Source organism: Magnolia sinica, chromosome 6 (genome assembly GCF_029962835.1).
Source record: "Magnolia sinica isolate HGM2019 chromosome 6, MsV1, whole genome shotgun sequence".
Taxonomy (NCBI): Eukaryota; Viridiplantae; Streptophyta; class Magnoliopsida; order Magnoliales; family Magnoliaceae; genus Magnolia; species Magnolia sinica.
The window spans coordinates 13,701,497-13,723,764 of NC_080578.1; the positions used below are offsets into that span (position 1 = coordinate 13,701,497).

At 39.2% G+C, this 22,268-nt stretch overlaps 1 protein-coding gene and 2 pseudogenes across 1 annotated transcript; all 3 read right to left on the reverse strand.

Moving 5' to 3' along the window:
• Positions 1-4,270: 4,270 nt before the first annotated feature.
• LOC131249506 (large ribosomal subunit protein eL22z-like) lies at positions 4,271-4,765 on the reverse strand (annotated as a pseudogene).
• A 395-nt stretch (positions 4,766-5,160) lies between these two features.
• LOC131248325 (large ribosomal subunit protein uL5-like) lies at positions 5,161-5,905 on the reverse strand (annotated as a pseudogene).
• Positions 5,906-8,548: 2,643 nt separating this feature from the next.
• Positions 8,549-9,261, reverse strand: LOC131248326 (14 kDa proline-rich protein DC2.15-like). Its single transcript, XM_058248573.1, has one exon. The coding sequence runs from the start codon at positions 9,199-9,201 to the stop codon at positions 8,743-8,745; it is 459 nt and encodes a 152-aa protein (XP_058104556.1). The 5' UTR covers positions 9,202-9,261; the 3' UTR covers positions 8,549-8,742.
• Positions 9,262-22,268: the final 13,007 nt, after the last annotated feature.

A 22,268-nucleotide genomic window follows, 5' to 3' on the forward strand; every position in this document is an offset into this window, starting at 1 on the left:
TGGGTCAAATTTTTAGCCCGAACCAAAACTCTAGTGGGCCATATCAAAGAGAAATGTAAACTAAGGGAGGAAACTTTTTCCTTTTGCCATGGCCCACAATAGTTGTGTATCGGGCTGAAAATTGGGCTTGTTGAGTTTCGGGGGGTGCCACATCAGGTGGACCATTCAGATTTTGTGCTTATGACACGTGTGCAAAGGTACTCATAGGTACTCATGTAAGAAGGTGGACATGTGAGCATTCCTCTTCTTTTTTTTTCTTTTTTTTTTCATTTTTTTAACACACGCACACACACCCCCCACACACTCATGCTGTAGTGGGGCTTTCACCACCTATGGATACTCGAACCCTTGACCGGGTGTTGAAACTCCCAAGAGTCTACCACCCGAGGTTTTGGGGGTGGTAGACTCTTGGGAGTTTCAACACCCGGTTGAGGGTTCGAGTATCCATAGGTGGTGAAATTCCACTAGCATGAGTGTGTGGGGGTGTGTGTGTAAAAAAAAAAAAAAAAAAGAAGAGCAAGGATCCAAAATTGATACAAAAAAAAATAGAAAGCAAGTGTATAGACCCATACATTACGGTGGCTACTCAAACCTCCTGCCCGTTCTCAGTTGGAGACAATCTATGTGGACCAGGACCTGGCTACAGAGGATGGTCCTAGCAGGGGCTCACCTTGGTGTATGTGTTTTATCCAAAGAAGCTGAAAAAAGAAAAACAAGGTCTTGGTAGACCGAGTGAAAGAAACCTTGTTTCAACAATGAGGTCTTCGTATCGATTCCCTGGCGGTGGTGGCTAACAGTGCAGTGGGAACTGACAGGGGGTGTACTAACAAGCTAACAAAAAAGAGAAAAAAGAAACAAGGTTAAGTTCTGATCTTCCCCGGGCCCACTTGTGTATTGGTTATATGCTCTCAATCCGATGAAGGACGTTCCATCTTTTCTTCCCTCCCCAGCCCCACAACCCCATGGACATCTTCCAGTGGCCCTGGAGAGTATCCAACAGGACATTCTATATTCCGCAGAACAGTTGGGATGTCCCCCCATTGACATCATCCAATTTGTGTGTGGGTTCCATGGTGTGTATATGCCATCCAATCCACTCATCTGAGGCATCAGAAAATGAATGGATCCTCGGAGATCAAGACATTCCAAGAGTCTTCATGTGGGCCACACTACTTCAATTTTAGAGTTTTGTGTGATTTTACACCGTTCCTTGTGGAATGAACTGCCTAACTATTGGATTAGACTAATTTTTAGCATTCATGGTGAAGATGTTTTAGCATACCTGATGGACGGGGTGGATCTTATGAACATTTCTTGCGTGGTCCTATATTAGTTGTAGGCACCCTCTCTGTTTGTGATTACACGTCGTGAGGCCAGTGGGTTCCATACTGATTCCAGAGGGAAATTGTCTGTTTCTATCCTGTTCTCTGTCCAATCATCTTTCTTATTATTTAGATTACCAATCCCAGCCGCTAGTATTACCTCAACGAATGCATGTCTCCACGTATGCGAGCATGGGAACTTTGTGTAAGATTCAAGCCCTTCATCAGGTGGCTCCAACAAGTAGATGCTCTGACCACATGTAAGCTGGTCCAGTCATCACGTGGCTCATAATTTACAAATTAAGTATTCCATTACAAGAGCTTTGCCAATGGTACACATTCAACATGGACGTCTAGCCAAAGAATATTGACCATGTAATCTGGTAACGCCTAACCAACGACTCAGATCGCACATTGGCGTATGTGGAGGCATGCATATAAGGGTTGAAAGGGCAGACATCATTTCTTAGTGCCTGGTTGGGCCTACCTAAATCAAGTTGAAAGAACAAAATAAATCACTCAAGGGATAAGGAAATGTTTGACCTAAACAAGCCTTGAAAGTCAATAGCCTAAGAAAGAGAGGATGGTGCGCCTCAAATATGTAAGGCGCCGAAAGTAAAACAAAGAAAAAAAATAAAATAAAATCTTGTTCCTAATAATGCCATTGACCAGAACTTTGAAGGTTCATTTACGCACTAACATCTCTTTCACGGACGGGATTCAATATCCATATCTGATTCTGGATTGCAGCAATTTTCTTCTCTTTCTTTTATTTCTTTTTTTTCGCATTGCATATACAGACGTATTAATCAATTGTTTAACTCGAGAGTAGAACAAACGGACTAGAGGATTGAAGCATCCGAATGCAATCCGATAAATTAATTAGGTGATTCAACGAAAATGTTCACATGGAACGTAACAATGTAACAAAAAGTATCCTTTATGTTTGTCTACATTATCGACAATATATTCCTTTGCTACATGAATTATTTTCAGCATTCCAATCTATCAAAGGATTATAACTTCATATATATATATATATATATATATATATATATATATATATATATATATATATATATATATATATATATATATATAACCAACCCATTTAAATCTACTTTCCCACATCTTATTAACTATTGGGGCTAATCATAAATTTCTTCAAATCTATTCAAGCATTTTTTATTTGATCCCATCTCAACTTTCTCATTTCATTTATGAACAAGATGTTCCTTAGCCATCCATATATATATATATATATATATATATATATAAAACCAAGCCGGATATATTCAAATCGAGAATGAGCTATACAACGCAATCACACTTCAAGCCTGCTTGGGAAAAAAATGACCTGAGGACCAAGCCTATCATATTGCTTACAAAAAACCTCGCCTATCGACCAAGCCCAGGGGAGTGGGCCTGCCTAAAATCTCCCAACCCAACCTTATCCAAGAACAAAAGAAGTAACATTGGGTTTCCGAGCTACTACGGGCCATCCTATCTGTCGGCATGTTTCCTTCCCAGAGAATATGTGAAATTTTCACGTCAGCCCTCATACGAAGCCTCTGAATCCTCTGTAACCAGTATTTCCACTGCCAGCTCAGCTAGGAAGATCTGTTCAAAATTGACACCACCAACTTTCTCATTTCATTTCATCTCAACTTTCTCATTTCATTTATGAACAAGATGTTCCTTGGCCATCCATATATCATTCTATGTATATCCCTGTTTTAGGTGTAAAGTAATATGATAGGTCAGGCCCGGATCCCTTTCGTTGGGGCCCACCTGAATGGCTGTAAATTCCCATTCTTCTTAACAGATTTCAGGTGGTATGTTCCCACCTTTATTATTATCATTATTATTATTTTAAGATGTTCCTTAGCCATCCGTCATTCTATCCCATAAAGCATGACTGGTTTTAGAGCCATCATATAGTTCATCTCATTCTAGTTAATTGTAATTATGTATTGGAGATTGTATTTCATTTTGGAAAGGACTAAAGCTAATGACCAATAACCTGAAAAACCAACAGTTATGATCTCTAATACATAATTAAGATTGACTAAAATGAGATGAGTTTGGGCCCTTTATCCTATCAGTCTGAGCATAACAAAGAAGATCTTGACATCTATTTTATCATGGGCTTCTAGCTGTTCAGGTGTAGAAATCCCCCTGTTTTAGCAATGGAAATATGGATGCATTTTATTTATTTATTTTTTTTTATTTTTTATTTTTAAAAAGGTGTAGAATTATTTTTCTCATATCTTTGGTATGCATGTTAAACCGCACCAATCAGTCCAGCAGCGGGTTTGGTCCAACAGGGCTGGAAGATCTTCTAAATTTCTAATGTTGCAGGGCATGACTCGTGCTTTATTATTTGGGAACTCGGGCTGGGGAGGAATGCTAGAAATTTCGAGGGAAAGGCTGTTTTGGGGCGACACAATAGCCAAGGTGTTAAGGTGGCTTGTCAAGCTGGGGAAGCATACACCAACTAATGGCTAGGATCTCTTTGTGATAATATTGGCTTGTTGTCTCTAAGCCTTCAACCCAGCCGAGGGAAGGATTTATTTTTTTTCCAAAACTCAAGTTTCATTGATATGGAAATAAACCTTACAACATATGTGGGCGGGTTCAGGCAGAAAATTAATACTCGAGCCTCCACTGTTTTTACTACGAATTCACATTCGTGGTTTGTATGGGTCGTGGTTGAGCAAATGCATGTCGGTGATTTTGCTTATTGACGATAAGAAATCTTTTTACGTCAACCTACTGCATCTAAACGTTTCTCAGTCCATCTATGAAAGTCTAAGTGGGGTCCACGTTGATCTAACTATAATGCACATGGATGAACTCAGATACAAATAAACAGACCGGAATACTCTACAACAGCTGCTGGGGGAAGCAGGTGCAACACCTTTTTTTTTTCAAACCAATATACCAAGTTGAAATAAACTATAGAAATCTGACTTTGATGAATCCCAAAGGAAGAAACACAAAATTCACATACCAGCTACCAGCAAGAAAAATCCTCATCAACCCACAAAAGATGACATATCTTCGCCAGAAACTAGGAGTGCTAAAACAGAAGGAGAAAATGGCGAACTTGGATAGAAGAAAACAAAATTCACGATCAGATCAGTCTTCCTCTTCCCCCTCATTCTCTGCAATGTTGAAGTAGCGCAGCCCGTAGACATTGCGATCTTTGTTAGATGAAACCACACGCAGCCAGTCCCGCACGTTGTGCTTCTTCAAGTACTTCAAATAGCGCTTCGAGAAGGCACCATCGGAAGTGACGGTGATCTTGTTCTTGTCACGGCAACTGTAACGGTGTCGCCGAGAGCTCCAGCCTTGCCGCCGACCTTGATCCTCTCCTGCAGGAATTTTATCCATGATCTAAGCTCTGTGGGGGGAAACTGTACTGTACGAGTGGAATCCATTCCGCCCATCAGTTAGGCCTCCTCATGTTCGACATGCGTAGCAAAAATAAGATCTATACATATCTCAGGTGGGCTAAACCACGGTAAAACATCTGAATTCACTCGGTGTGGCCCATCTGATTATTAGAATTTATATTCATCCCAGTAGGGTTCACCTGTTGAACAGGTTGGATGGCATATAAAAACATGGAGACCTCACTATGGTGGGGCCCTCATCCACACTGTTTCTTGTAGTGTGGCCCACTAGAGTTTTGGATCGGCCTGATTTTATTTATTTTTTTTAGCTGAAGTGCTAGCTAGCACGAGGCTTTGCAACTTATGGGAGGTGTTGCATGCTCTTCCTTTTTTTGTTTTTTATTTAGTAAAATAGAACTAATTCCAACTGCGCAACTGCAAAAAACAACTGGACCTGATCTAAATCCCCGCAAAGAACACACAAAAGAGAAGAAAAGAGAAGGCAAGAGTTCCATCTCCTTGTCGGCATCATATGTAAGCATAACTTGCAAAATTCAAAATAAATAGGCCAATTTCTAGGAACCTATGTTTTGCGACTTGTTAAGGATAACACCCTCGTATTTGACCTGGAACCATTTCATGGCATCCTCCTTGATCACCCGATGCTGGATCCCAACACGAGACTTGCACCTCCTGCGACGGCCCATGCGCTACCCTGGTCGTTCCAATACCACATAGAAGTCCATGCCGTAAATGCCTGTTGATGGATCATACTTAATTCCAAGATCAATGTGCTCCTGAATACCAAAGCCGAAGCACCCAGTGTCACTGAAGTTCCTTCTCAACAGCTCATATTCTTTCACTTTCAACCCGCTCTCCAAAAGTTGCATAGCTTTGTCCCCTCTAACAGGGACATAGCAAGCAATCTTTTCATTACACCTGATCCCAAAAGATCGAACATTGTATCTCACCTTAGAGAACACCGGTGTTTGTCCACTCCGCTGTTCCAAAACCTTCGCAGCTCGGGTGAGACGATCTCCGCTTTCACCAATGGAGATGTTGAGAACCAGCTTCTGGACCTTTATCTCCCTCATCCGTTTCGAGAGCTTCTTCTCCGATGCCATTGATCTGTTCTAACGGAGAAGGCACAACAGCTGTGGGATTGAAGGAGGGCAGAAGAAATGGAGTTGCATGCTCTTCCTACAACAGATGTTGGAGAGGATCCCATTCCCTAATAAACTCTATCTAAACGAACTTTACTTAAATGCATTTTCATAAACTAAGGCAAACCAAGAAGTACCTGATGCGTTTTGTATGCTGGGTTTTGATAGGATACACTCGCCTATGTCATAGAATACCACGGGCCTATGTCCGGCCCGGGAGTGCATCTTTAGATGGACTTGAACCGTTAATCTTGTTCTCATTACTACTATATATAAGCTATGTTCTCATGCTTCATTGATAATCTTGGATTTGAATATGATCCATTAAATGTTGATCTTCATACATAATATCATTTGTTCAACAAATATATTTACTATGGTCCGGGAGGCAGTTTATAGCACAGATATTCATCAAGCCGGACCCACCCATGAACATCCAGTCCCCGAATATCATCAGGCTGCTCCGCGTTCATCAGATAAATAACCCACATAAGTTGAATATATGCTATTTTTTGTTTTTGTATTCTAACCATCCATTTTTATCATCACCATGAGGTCACCCTGATGAGCGGGCTGGGCGCACTTGTTGTGCCATTGCTGGGAACCACATGACGAATTGCCCAGATCTTGCTTACATGTGCCCAGATCTTGCTCTGTGATCACTACCCAATGAATGGGCCTGTTCTAAGACTGGTGTGGCATTCCACGTGGGAAGCTGCAGGCACAATACAGAGCTGTAATGTCGATTTATGTTCTATCAAAACCCCACGTTCATATGTTATAATTTATTTCCTTAATATATAAGAAAAATCATTCATGAGTGGAATCTGGGGCTTAGAAATGAATGTTTTTACACTTCTCCCTGTTGAATCTGGACCATTGGACATCTTTCATATTCTCCATTCATTTGAGGATCATAAATTTACGGGAAGGATTGTGGTTTGGCATATCACTCTTAAGCTATGAGCAGTATAACTAACTGCTTTTTTGATACATATGTCATTCGAAAGAATCCTGTAAATTACTTTAATTTTTTATTTTTTTTTCATTCAAAGTGGTCGTCCTACATAGAAAATTAGCATAAAACATACAGTATTTCAGCGGCTCAAGCAGAATGTTATCGGGCAATGGGCATCACCGTCATTGACCGGTCACAACGATGGTTCAGGTTATTTGACATCAGCCTGGTCTGGCTGCTGCTGCTGCTGTATGGGTTTCGTCTCCAATTTCTTACTCTCCTTGAGCACCACCTGCCTTGGCATCACTTCTAAAAGGAAGCTTCCACCGTTCCAAATGGAGGCGGAGACCTTGAGTATTTGGAATGTAACGTGCATCTCATACGACAGGAAGATGGGGACAGTGAGGGCCATGGTCGCAATGGTGAAAGCTGCTTGGAGCAATATATACATGAACATTCGGTTCTGGTCCCCGAGCAACCCGCTCAAACGCCACCACACATTTTTCGCTTTCTTTGCTTTCTTGGAGAGTTCCCTGTACGAAGTCATTACTTCAGGATCCCTCAACAGTCTCTGTCGACGCAACACATTAACAATGAGAAAGTAAAGAAGCTGCCAGAGGGTGTAAGCAGCCAAAGGGATGATAACAGCCACATCCACAGGTAGGACTTCTCTGTTACCTAAGGCCATGAAGCTCTGTGAATTACTTTAATTTAGTTATAAAGAACTTTATAAGCACACATGGTGTACACATAAGAGATTTTGTTGGTTTATCTGCAGGGATCTACAATCACATAGGTCTTTTTTTATTATTATTTTTTTTAAAATTAGCAATTATATTCATAGGATCTGAAAGTACGGCTGCCTTCGGCCCGCCTATTGTAACAGAACAAAGCAGCTAGAGTACCTAGCTCTCTTGCATCGAGCCTAGGCCCACTCAATCTAGGAACAAGAGGCCTCCAATGGAGGATGAGAGCTCTCCCAATGACAGGTAATCCCGACAGCTAATCACGTAAGTCTGTTGATCCTAGCCATTGCTTGGAATAACTTCTGAGGATTAGATATCAACAGTAAAGAAAATAACCCAACCAAACTCACTGTTCATCTGTCTAGTGGGGTTTGCCCATCTAGGTTAGACCCAAGAAATGAATGGTCCAGATCTCATTCATGTATGCCACGTGTAAGTTTAGAAAGAAAAATTGAAACACCAAGCCAACACATACGTCAAAGTAGCCTTTTAATTCCAATAACATAATCAAATCAATACATCTTATACCATTCCAACTAACCTTTTTTTTTTTTTCTTTTCTTTTCTTTTTTAAAAGAGATTGTGGTCCGGCTGATTCAAGGCCTGTGGGCGAATTGGGACCGAGTCAGCACTGACCCGTTATCCTTCCACTGTCGAGAGCGGGAGGTGATCGCTGCTCTGTGAAGCCAGCTTCACGGGGTACCCTCTACTCTAAGACTCGAGTAACCCAGGCCTTCGCCCGAGTCACGTGAATCAACTACCCAACTTGGAATGGGCGAGCCAACAACACTGGACATGGACCCGACCCAGCAGACCCAAGCCAACCGTCCTCACAGCCTCAGTGCCCCCGCTGGTGGGGTTTGCCCATCTAGGTTAGACCCAAGAAATGAATGGTCCAGATCTCATTCATGTATGCCACGTGTAAGTTTAGAAAGAAAAATTGAAACACCAAGCCAACACATACGTAAAAGTAGCCTTTTAATTCCAATAACATAATCAAATCAATACATCTTATACCATTCCAACTAACCTATAGTAGTTGCTACATATGAGCAATGCTTTCCCAACTATAACAAACTGTTGAGAGTTTCTTTATTCAAATGCATCAAAACACATAATAAGAGATATATAGAAAGGGAGTGTCACTGCCAGTGGCTAGGAACATTCAAACCCAGATGGGACCTTTCTCCCACAGTTGTTCAAGACCAAGCTCAGGGAGACTGGAATGTTGAGGTTAATGCCCAGGACATTGGCTCTGATGGCAGTGCACAGACATAAGGCCGCCTCAAGATCGGCTAGCCCTTGGATCAGGGAGCAACATGGGAGTGTTGGTGGGGACCCCACAACCACATTCACCAACCCTAGCAAATTGGCGCATACACCCAACTTCAGTGCATCTCTAGGGCATGTACCCCTTGTAGGTGTGGGAGTTGGGGTGGGTCTTGAAGGTGTGGGAGTTGGGGTGGGTTTCGGGTTCGGATTGGGCGTGGGCCTTGGCTTTGGGCTAGGTGGGGGTGGGCATGCGCTGCTGTGAGTAGCAGTGGCAAAGGCAAAGAAGAGAAGGTTGATGGAGAGGAAAAGGGCAGCAGCTGACGCTGAGCTCTTTGATGCCATCTCCAAACACCTACACTTTGCTGTAGTAATAGAGGATGTGTTTGGGATGGAGGAGTTGGACTAGGGTTGCGGGTATTTATAGAGTAAGGACACTGGGAAATGTAAGGTGAGTCGTTTGGATAGAAAGAAACCGAAAGAAAAAAAAAAAGTTTAATAAAATAGAAGTCTCCCATGTGAGTAAAGGTTGCCCAGCCGTTTAGCTGGCAAGGCAAGCGGTGGGGATTTGAAATTTGAAGAAATATACCAACCTCGAGTCTATGTACAGTATCCCCTGGCTGAGAGATTTTGCAAATGGGCCCCGCTGTTTTAGTGATCCATTCGGTTGAGCGCCTGGACTCCGTGATGAAGATTCACGGACCAAAAATCTCCCAGATCAGTAATGAATGATTGATGGACAAAAATCTCCCAGATTGGAATTTTCTAACTATCCTACGTTAACCATCTTTTCTAGAGTACGAACCCTTGCTGTACTGTTTTCTCCTCCACGTTCAGCCAAATCGAGGGTTAGAATTGTATAATCTTCATGTGGGACCTACTTTCGTTGATTCTTCGCTAGAGGACACTAACATATTCTTGAAGGTCAAATAATTCGGGTGGACCAGTTGCCATGGGCCCCACGCCAGCCGTGGTCAGCATGCCCACTGGTTAGCCATTTTCTTTGGTTAAACATATATATAAGAATTAAGAGGAATGAGCCAGGGTTCATGGTACAGATGCCATTCATGTCATAGGTGTCTGGATCCAGGCCATTCATCAGGTAGGACATTCTACCAACAGAATCTGATTCATGGCACTCCATATTCTACGTACAAACCTACCTGACGAATGGACAGGCCTGATTTTTGAAGTAGGAATGCCCCGGATATCTAATAAATGTTCCAAGTTAGAAGATGCGCCTCTCCTCACACGTGTGAATAGACCAACGGAAAAATAAAAAAAAATAAAAAAATAAACAACGGTTGCTTACCTTTCATTCAAAAGGAGACTAGAGATAATGACACCTCACTATTAAAATTAGTACTTATGGAATAAAAAGAAAACTGCCATCTCTTGCACGTTCCCACATCACTCTCTAACCTTCTGTTTTTAGAAATCTCCTTATGTTTGATAGTTGCACGCGCTTGTCGGAGCTCTCTCTCCATTCACGCACATCCACACATGCCCATCTAGGATAAATGTTCTAGACTGGATCTTTCCACCAACTTGGCAACACTATTCATATCTTGGTCGTCTTTGGCATCTAGCCTTAATTGAGGTCGGCTAGATGAATCTGCTTCCGTTATTCCACTCTATCATCAAAGGTCATACCTTGAGCGCCGTTGCATATATAAATTAGGAATATCAAATTGTCAAATTCACGATAGAAGTTATGATATAGGTTTGATGCTGACTACCATCCTAATGCAACACTCCTTTATCCCAGCTGAGGATTTTAATCATCAATCCCAGCACAAGGTGAGAGTTCTTGGAGTGTCCAGTCAGCTGGATCTTTTACACGAAGGGCCAACCATTTTAAGAGCCCGGAGGATAGAGGTCCCGACCATAGAGGGTGGGCCTTTTGTTTTTTAGCCTGAGGACTATAGTTTCTGATGATCCCACACTAAAATTAATACCAATTGCTCTTGCAGTAGCTTCACACGTGGAAACAGGTCACACGTGTAAGATACGACTGGCATGCATGCCAAATACAGTCATCATGGACCACTCATGTACAAAGAATTCGAATCATTGGACAATCTATCTTAACCATTCATTTATTTTGTACAGGTGTGGACCCCAAAATGATATCATATGCCTGGTTTTTAAGATATGGAATTGACGTATTTGCGTATTTGGGATCTAGTGATGAACAGCTCTGATTGTTCATATGTCTGCCTCATGTCGACATGGAACGGAAATGTTGATAGTAAAGCCAAAGTAAAACGTGAACAAAAGCTTCTAAACCATGGTGTGAAAAGGTCCGTTTAAACATTGTGGGATTGATGGGCCCTTTAATCCTTTGGATTTTTCTTATATATATAATATTTTCTTTTATACGGTGTAAATTAGAGTTCGAAGTCAATAAGTGTTGAAAAAAAGATAAAGAAAATGATTACTCGGCGCCCAAAAGAAAAAAAAAATGTTCTTTGCCTGATAATGCCATTGACTTCAATGGCCATGTTACACTATTCATCTTTTGTATATGAGAGATTTTCTGCATCATTTGATCCGTGGGCCATTTATGTGGCCCGATTAACCTATAATCAGACAATAAATTTGAACAAGTGGGTTTTCATTTAATCTATTATATTAAGGGATTGGTTTCGTTTATGAGAAATGCTTATGCAGTTTAGGGCTGAGGAAGTTGACAGTTGGATTCGTTTGACGTTACATGTGTCAAATCTGGGCTGTCCTTCTGGTGGACCCAACCATGAACCCGCCCTGGCCTGAAAATCAGGTTGGCCGCATGTGTACATCTAATATGGATCAGCAGTCAGCCTTTTCTGTCTCACACTCGTGGCCATGCTTACTACTGATCTTAAATTAATACATTATCAGGCTAAATTCCAACCGCCGACTCATTTTATACATACAGAAGTATTGCTCGTTAATCCGTAATTGCAATTACATGAGCCATGATAAACACTAAGGGCTCATTTGGATACCACCAAATAAGTTACTTTTTAACTTATATATGTTAGGTTACACTTTTCACTTCTTTTTTTAAAAAAAAAAAAAAATTAAAAAAAAAAAATTTTTTTTAAAAAAAAGAGAGAGAAATTCATTCCAAGAAAAGACTATACATCCCAATCTACATTGGGGCTGTCCCAAAAGAAAAAACACCTTGGTTACTTTTTTCACTTAAGATGGTTTAGTAAGTATAGTTGAAAAAGTAACTTATTAGCTAAAAGCTAATTATCTTCAGCGGTTATTTATTTTTAGCTTTTCAACTTAAGACTTTCCTACTTTCTTTGTCTCTTACCGTTCATGTCTAAGGAAGCTATCTCTCACAGTACATATCAAGGAGACCCACATGGTGGACTGCCTACTTTAGAGGTGGGGCTCACATGGTGGATGGTCCACATAAAAGGTGGGCCCCACTGATTTGTGCATTTTGTTTGTCAATCATGTGAGTTCATGTATCGTGTGGTCGGTTAAACCCTTGAGAGTTAAAGACTGAAGACATAAGAAAACATGAGTATCAAGGATGAAAGAACAAGTAAATGAGGTGCCTTGATGACCCTAACCCTTAATTCAAAACAACCCATTGAACTTCTAAATAATCTCAGCTCAATAAGTAAACTTTGTTGATCATCCCTTAGCCTTAGAAACCTAATTGGAACATGATAAATAAGGTTAGAAGAGGTATGGAGCTATTATGAAACCATATGCCCAAAACAGCAGTTCTTTGAATGGTGCTTTATTTCATCGAGCAGTCCTTGGGGGACTTTTGATGGCATCGAAGACCACTCGATGATATTGAGTAGGTAACTTAGATCCGTTTAGTAGTATAATTTTTTATCTAACCTTCTCGATGGCATTTTGGGCCTATCTAATGGTCCCCTAGATGCTATCAAAGACCACTCGATGGCATCGAATAGCAGCGTATAAATTGTCTAGCAACATTTTAAATAAAAACCCGATTTTCTCAATGCCATTGAAGGAACGCTAGATGCCATCGACAGAGTCATTTTTCGCACTTTTTTTTTTCTTTTTTCTTTTTTCTTTTACTGTTAGAACTTTTTTTCTTTTTCAAAGAAGCTTTTCATTGCATCCAAAACAAAGCATTACAGCATTTACAGTAATTCAGGCTCCCGTAAAGAGAAAAAGGACCGAACAGAAGCCTATCATAAGAGGCTAAACGCGGGAAAATAAAAATTGCCTAAAAAATCGAGAGCTCACGCTGAATACCCGTAGAAACTAAGGAAGATTCTTAGCAGCGCTTCCTTTCCCTTAACCTGAAGCCTTAACATTCCTTAGCGAACATAATCCTGCTTTATCCAATAGGAGGACACCCTTAACAAGACGAGAGAGAGCCGAGACTTCGAAGAAAATTCTGTTGGTCTGATTTCTGCTGCCTTCTTTGGTTTATCCGTCTGCCACCCCGTTTGCTTCCCTTAGAATAAGGGATAGCCGAAAAGAGCCTCTCAAACTAATCCTCTTAATCCTGGATATCTAATACTTCCATTTCCAGGCACAGGTGGACTTCTCCAACAGGCTGTCCACAACCCACTTAGAGTCGGATTCGATGTAAATGTTTCCCATCCCACGATCTAAATAGAATCGCATACCATCATCGACTACTCGGATTTCGGCTCAAATATTAGCTTGGGTGGGAACCACTGTGGTTTGTGAGAAGTTTTAAACAGGGGATATTAATGTATCCCATTATTATTGTAAATGGTGGGGTCCACTTGAACTTTAGATCTCACTCATTTACCCCATGCCAAAAAAAAAAAAAAATGATCTTACCAATGGTGGGACGGTTTGGATACAACACATGTATCATGGTAGGTCCCATAAATAGACGGCATGGATGGAATAGGTGGGACCCACGGAACTTGCCGCCATGTACCACAGCTAGCAGTGGGGCCCACTTGCTGCCGTGTACAGCAGCTAGTTGCACGGCAATAGGGCATCTATATTGCTGCATTGAAGCAAGGCAGAGGTGGGTCCCATGTAGGGCCTACCCATATATATATGATATAATATATATAATATATATTTTGAAGCATAGTTGCTGCCAATGCAGCTTTATGCATTAAAGGGAGAGGTGGGTCCCACGTAGGGCCCACCACAACATTCCAGATATAGCTATAATATAATATATTATATTATATATTAATATAATATAATATAATATATTAATATTATAATTAATACACCAAACCGTCCAGGCCCTAGACGCACTACGTGAAAAATGGAAAAAAAGGACGGATTTCGAGATAGTTCTGGACCGTCTCTAAAATTGCTTGGTTTAAAGACACTTTAGAGATGGCTGTAAATCGTCTCTAAAATTTTAGACGGCCCCTGACCATCCTTAATATTGTCTTAGAAAGTTGAACGTCCAAAAATCATTTAAGACGGTCATTGACCATCTTATATGCGGTCATCTGAGACGGTCATTGGTCGTCCGCATTAGAGACAGTCCTTGACCGTCTTATATGCAGTCATCTAAGACGGTCATTGGCCATCTGCATTAGAGACGGTCATTGGCCATCTTTTACTTGTAATTTGAGACTGTCAAAGACCGTCTTTATTAGAGACGGTCCTTAACCGTCTTATAGCCTCGTCAAAGACCATCTCTATTAGAGAATGTCCTAGACTATCTCTATTAGAAACTATGAAAGACCATCTCTATTAGAGACCGTCTTAAACCGTCTCTAATGCTCAGGTCCACTACCAAGCTAAACTAATGAATTTCGAAAAAAAAAAAATAGTTGAGAAGCTTAGAAAAATAATTAACAATGTTTAAGAAAAATTTAAATTTAAAAAAAAAAAACTGTAATTTTATAAAAATCTAGATTTTGAAAAAAAAAATTAAGAACTTTGAATAATGTTGATAATTTTGAAAAAAAAATCGATAAAAAAATGATATTCTGAAAAGGAAAATTTAAAAAATTAAATAAATTTGTGAAAAAATTGACAAATTGAAAAAATATATATATTTTTTAAAAATGAAAACTAGATTTTGTATTTTTGACAAAAAAAAAAAAAAAAGGAAAGTTATATAACAAAAGTGAGATTAAAAAAATGATATTTTGAAAAAGAAAATTTAAGAAATTAAACAAAATTATGAAAAAAATTGACAAATTGTAAAAAAATATATTTTTAAAAAAAAAGAAAACTAGATTTTTTATTTTGACAAGAAAAATTGAAAAGTTAGATAACAAAAGTGAGATTTTGATGATGTGTTGTATATCCTTGCTGCCCCTATGTTTCTCCAACTCATTTTTGGGCCGGGTATAAAAAATTGTGTAGATTTAAATCTTAAGTGGACCACTCCACTAGAAAGAATGATAATATAGTACCTCCCCATTAAAAATTATAAAGAGCCCATCATAAGGTTTTATTAATGTTTATTTGCAATCCAACTTGTTAATAATGTAAAGAAGATCTAGATAAAAGTAAACTACAAAGATCAAATTGATCCAAAACTTTTGTGGCCTTCAAAAGGTTTTTAATAGTTATTCATCATTGTTTTGATTGGTATGGCCTACCTGAGATTATTGAGTTCTTGTGATTTGAAATCACATCTTAAAATATGATAGAAAAATGTATGGATGGTGTCGATATACATAAAATATATCAAGGTGGGCCTTACACGGTTAGAGTAACACCTATGAAAGGAGTTGCCTAAATAGTGAAATGGTACTATAAGGTCACCTCATGGGAACTTCCCATGAGGTTAATCTGTGTTCGCCCACCATGATGTGTGTAGAACATCAACACCATGCATTTGATGTGCCCCATTTAAGTCCAAAAATCAGTCGTATACGAAACTTAGGTGGGCCATAGCATCTAAAACTATGCGAAGACATCCCTAAAACATATAAAAGCATTTGGTGGGGCCCACATGAGTTTTAGATGCGTATGAAACTTGGTCTGACTCCTCATCCAAGTGGGACACACATAATGAATGGGCTGGATCTATGAACCACATTTAGGTGGGCCCAATAAATGATTATGAATGTTTTACTGGGAGGGTAACCCTCTCAACTATAGTATGTGGTGTGGCCCACCCAAGTCATGGATTAACTTTATTTTTAAGCTCGTGGCCCACCATGGAATGCTGCATCTGATTGACGGGGCAGATCCAAAGTTCAAGTGGACCCACCATAGAAAAGAGTGGGATAGTGACACCCACTATTGAAACCTTCTTAGGGCTCGTCGCGATGTTTAATCTGTTTATAAGTTAATACAGACATGGATACCGTTGAAACTTGGTCTAATTCCTCATCTAAGTGGGACACATATAATGAGTGGGTTGGATATTTGAATCACAGTTAGGCAGGCCCAATATACGATTATGAATGTTTTAAGGAAACCCTTCTCTACTACATTTAGGTGAGTTACTCATTACTCTTACCAGAGTAAACTCTATGGGGTCCACTGTTATTTATTTATTTTATCCACTCCATTCATCCATGTTAACAAATAATTTGAGGTCTAAAGAACAAAAAGGAAGCATATCCAAAGCTCAAGTGGACCACACCACAGGAAATAGTGTGATTGAACATCTACCATTTAAAATTTCTTGAAGGCCATAGAAGTTTTGGATCAAGCTGATATTTGTGTTTTTATTCATTCATATATTTTTGATATTATGAACAACTTTAACCGTTTTTGGACAATCTAATCAGTCCAAATTGAAGAGTAATAACTTCAAATGTTTAAATCAAAATTCACTCAAATTGTTGATCAATCTTGTTTGCCCAATATCTTTCTTATATGTATCATGATCGGGGCAAGTAACTAGTCAAATTGAGAGTAATGATCAGTAAAATAGAGTGAGTGGACCAGACATGTAAAATGGGTTAAATATTCTAGTCAAAATTGTGACCCAACTTATTGACACCCTGAGATTTTAAGAATTAATGTTAGTAAGTTTTGTGGGGCCCATCATGATGTGTATCGAACATCAACACCGTGCATTTGATAGAAGTTTTGGATCAAGCTGATGTTTGTGTTTTCCCTTCATTCATATCTTTTTTATATTATGAACATGTTGGATGGCAAATAAACATTACTGTGGGCCCAAGGAAGGTATTAACGGTGGAAATCATTATTCCACACTGTTTTGTGTGGCATAGTCCACTTGAGTTTTGGATTTATCGAAAAATTGGGATCAACACACACCGTTCATCCATTTTTCGAGATCATTTTACAGAATTATCTAAAAAATAAATCATATTCAAAGATTAAATGGACCACACCACAAATAAGGGGAACAAATTAGCTACTCCCCCTACACCATCCATTGGCTGGTGGTTGGTGTTGTGTGGGCCCCACCATGATGCATGGCCCCACGACCATTTTTTCTTTTTTATTACTTTTGAACCAGTTGGATTTCAAATAAACATTATGATGGGCCTTAGGATAGTTTCAACGATGGGAATCAACCTCCCGTTGTTTGCTGTGGTGGGGTCCACTACAGATTTTTATTTGTCTCATTCTTTGGCTCGTGACTTAAAATGATATCTCAAAATGGACGGACGATGTGGATATAACAAATACATCATAAGTTTTTATATTTTTAAAATATTATATATATATATATATATATATATATAGATATATATATATATATATATATATATCATGTGGGGCCTACGTAGCTCTGTAATAGCAGCCTGGTGGGGCCCCACCTGAAATTTGGATGCGTCTGAAACTTGGTATGACCCCTCATCCAAGTGGCACACACATAATGGATGGGCTAGATTTGTGAACGTGAGCCCAAAAAATAATTATGAATGTTTTAATGGAGAGTAACCCCTCTCAACTTTTGTGTTCGGTGGTCTGTGGGCCCCACCATGATGTATGTGTTTCATCCATGCCGTCCATCTATTTTTATAGATCATTTTATAATATTACAAAAAAAGAGTTATATCCCAATCTCGAGTGGACCACATTACAGGAAAAAGTGTTGAATGAATGTCGACCATTAAAAACTTTTTGGGAGCCATAACAGTATTGGATCAAGCTGATCTTTGTTTTTTCCCTTCATCTGGGCCTTTATGATCAAATCAACAGATTGGATGTCAGATAAACAGTACAGTGGGCCTTAGGAGGATTTAAATGATGGATATCCAATCACTATTGTTTTCCTGTGGTGTGGTCCACCTAAGATTTATATCCTCTTATTTTTAAGATAAAAGCCTAAAATGATCTTTAAAAATGGATGAACGAATTGGATGAAACACATACATCATGGTGGGGCCCACAGACCACCGAACACGGGCCACGGGGCTGGTTTCAGGGGGAGTAGCCAATCCATCCCACGAGCGCCCACGACCCCAAATCCCTAAATCTCTCCCTCCCTCCCTCTCCCTCTCTACAATCCGCTCTCTCTCTCTCTCTCTCTCTCTCTCTCTCTCTCTCTCTCTCTCTCATCGGTAGCTAATCCTTATCCCCCTCTCCTCTCTCTCTCACCCTCCTCTTCTCTCTCTCTCTCTCTCTCTCTCTCTCTCTCTCTCTCTCAACCTGTCAATAGTTAATCGGCGTCCCCCTCTCTCAACCTGTAAGTAGCTTATCCACATCCCCCTCTCCTCTCTCTCTCTCTCTCGCCCTCCTCTTTTTTCTCCAAACCTTAACCCATCATCCACCGACGATGTCCATAGTCTTCCCCATCGGCGATAGCAGCGGATCAAGTCCCAATGCATGGCCGCCCAACCTCCATCAACAACAGCTACCGTCAAATCGAAGGTACTCTCTCTCGATCTCTCTTCCTTCATCTCTATCTATCTCACTTCCCTTTTCGATTTGGGGATTTTAGGTCTTACAGATTTGGGAATTTTAGGGCTTATAGATTTGGGGATTTTAGGGCTTACAGATTTGGGGATTTTAGGGCTTACAGATTTGGGAATTTTAGGGCTTACATATTTTAGGGATTTTAGCGCTTACAGATTTGGGGATTTTAGGGCTTACAGATTTAGGGATTTTAGGGCTTATAGATTTGGAGATTTTAGGGCTTACAGATTTTAGGGATTTTAGGGCTTACAGATTTGGGGATTTGAGAATCAAAGTCGTTGGCCTGATGGAAAGCTTGGATCTAATCAAGGCAAAACTCAGTTGGTGATTATTATGAAACTTTAATTGGGTTTCATGTTTTCCTGGTGACATGCATAGTTTTGAATTGGGGATGGTGTTGCCTATGTGATTTGTGAGAGGCCGTCGATCTGTTTGAGTGTTTTGCTGCTGATTTTGTAGTGGGTTTTGGTGATTTTCAATGATTTTGGTCTCTAATGATTTTTCCTTTGATTCTCATGGTAAAGTTGTATTTTGATTTGGGAACTAGACCATGGATGGAGCATATTCGTAAATCACACTTACCAGATAATCCTAACTGTCAAATGCCATTGAATGGGCTGTTGAAAGAACACATTTAGCAGTCCAAATTCATCATGTGAAATCAGGTGGTTAAGATCATCAGATCGGTGTGATTTTTGAACTGCTTCCATGCATGCCATGTTATGTTGAATGAGCAACAGCTTACCATGTTCTAGCTCTTTGCTTTTGAATAATGTTTGTGTATAAACCTTTTCGAAGGGTTTCGTGTCCAGCAATGGAATGTCCTGGTACTGACTAGCTCCTGTATGCAAAATGCTGCAAAATATGAGAAATTTTCATTGTAATGATGATGATTATGATGATTTATTTGCTATTGCACCTGGTTATGACAATTGGTTTGGGTGTTTATATAGAAAGTAATGAGAGATTCATTTTTTTAATGAGTTTTATTAATAATAAAGCTAGAAAATGTAGCGTTTTTTGTTTTTTTAGTAAAAACTTTGATACTCTGGTAGAGTGTGATGGTTGATATGCAGGCACTTAGAAATTCCATACATAGTCAAATTAAACCATTCAAATTGTGTAATCTGGTGTAGATTTATAATCGCACGAAAAATAAAACTTCTTTGTTTATCTGAATATTGGATTGGTAGACATTTATTGGACGGCTAAAAGTGAAAAAAAAAAATACAATGCGCCTATTGCCACATATTGAGCTGTATGATTGTTCATTTCAATATACTGATTGATTTCCACCCTTTCTTAGTCCTTTCATTTGTGGTCTTCTCTCATTTTATGGGCTACAGGTTAGGCAGATTTTCTATGCTTCAAGGGATTCAATGCTCATCAGGCCCATGACCAGCCTTATACAAACCAAACATAACCAACTGTGCAACAATCATTTAGTTGTTACCATCCATCTATAACACCAACCCAATTTGAAATCGTGTTGGGTTCATGTTGAGCAAGTTTCTGTCATGTTAGGTCTGGTTTTGAACAATCCCATGTATTTGGGTTGAGTATCAAGGAATTCAGGTTAGCTCGGGTTATGGGTTGGATCCTCTTGAGGTTGGGTTAGGCCTAGGAAAAGAAAAATAGATGAATGAACCTACATTCACACACCAAAATCGTTACAAAAAGTACTAAATGGTGTTTGATCAGCTCTCTGTTTGCTATGGTTGTATCTTTTTCTGTTGATCCTTTTGGCATGGATTGAAAATCTGATGTGTTGGCATGTCTGCCACCTATTCATGTCAGAATCAAAAAGAATGTTTGACTTCTTTTACACAAACATGCCATAAATGAAGGTTCTTTTTACTTAAAATCTTTTTGTTGGTGTACAAAATTTAAATGGCTACATCTCACTTGATGAAAGTGCATTGTTAAAAATAAAATGCTTCAATCTAAAAAGAATTTTCATTTATTTCTTTATCATTTGGTACTCACTAGACACATTTAGGGTCTTTTCAATTTCTTTGTATTTTCAGTTGATGTATTGCCTGTGAAAATTGAACCATACCCATTTTTCAGAAAAAAGTTTAAAAAAATAAAAATAAAAATAAAAAATTCTAGGGTAATTTGAAGTTAGTGATTGGTTGTCATCATCCAATATTGATAGAAATATGTGGAAAGTGAGAAAATCGGGCCAAGGATCTGATCACTTTGATTGGGAACTTTGGGCGCATATGGGGAGTGGTAAGAGAATTCAACTTAGGCTAGTTACCTCTACATCATATGGTTTTGTTTTAAATTACAAAATTTTGTGCAGGCAATGCGATTTACTCAAGGTTCTTCAAAACCAATATTCATATCGACTGGACATCGCATATCTCTCGATGCACCTGTCAAGGTTATTAAAATGTGTTGTAAATACTGTGTATTAGAGCAAATCCGGCAAGTACAGTTTATTGCTTTGTTTTGTGCTCACATAACACAAGAGTCTGTCTTATTTCAGTTTGAACTTTTTCAAATTTTAGTCTAGTGATTTACTTATTTTAATCGCCTCATTTAATGTGAAATTTGAGGATTAGATTTTCCAGGAGGCATATGAAGTAGCCAAAACTCTTCATAAAGACGGAGTGACTAGAGCATCAGTCATTGCCTGCTCTTAGTATTCAAAAGGTTTGTGAGTACTATTTTCCAACAGTTTCCTATATAATGCTCTCCACGAATCAAAGGTTAAGATTGCTAAACCAATTTGATTTTGGGACTGTGACTTAGCGACAGTAGATTCCACGATTTAGTTGGTTTAACTTGAGTTAATGTAAGACGTGTACAATTTTCGAGTGCCTGTGTCTCTAACACCATGCCATGTCTGAGTATTCCCAAAAACGAAAGAAGTAGAAGTTGCAAAACTGATGATATTGCAAGTACCTTAATTTTCTAAGTCTGCGTTTGGTAGAAGAACATATGAATTCAGTTCAATCAAGGAAATGACAAAAGTTAATGGTATTCACTTGAAATCAAGAAAAAAAAAGCTGGGTATGATGAAATTACAGGTACCTTAATTTACTAAGTTTGTGTTTGGATGAACAAATGAATTTATTATTTACTTGAAATCACAGCGAGGAAGTACCTTTCAAATTACGGTTTTGCTTTGATCTTTCAATCATTCTCTAATTTAATTTTTAATATCTTGCTAACCTTCATTTGTGGATGATCTTGGCTTCTGCTTAGATGATTTTTGTGCATATTCAGCATTCCATCTGGAGCTGGAATGGAATGTGATTGGTAAGTATTTATATATGTTCTCCATCCTTTTGGCACCAACATGTACACTTCTTTTCTTTTTACTGGTGGTCACTTGGTCATCATATTTGTAGTGTAAGAGTTCTTATTGTACCTTTTAGTGTTATAAGTCATGGGCTCCATTTGGTCATCACATCAATTTTTATGAATATAATTTTTTTCTTAAACCAAATGGAGTTTAAGCCCTTTTTTAACTTCGCCAATGTAACTTCTTGCATTGCCGATCCCAAGCCTGGGTAAAGGAGGAGGGAGAAGGGCGTCAAGGTGAGTTGTGTCCTTTTCTTCCATATTTCTTTAATACAACAGTGCTAGCAACAATTTGATTGGCC

Bases quoted from the DNA above. Each gene is read 5' to 3' on its own strand.
- LOC131248326 (XM_058248573.1), bottom strand. From the start codon at position 9,201: ATGGCATCAAAGAGCTCAGCGTCAGCTGCTGCCCTTTTCCTCTCCATC.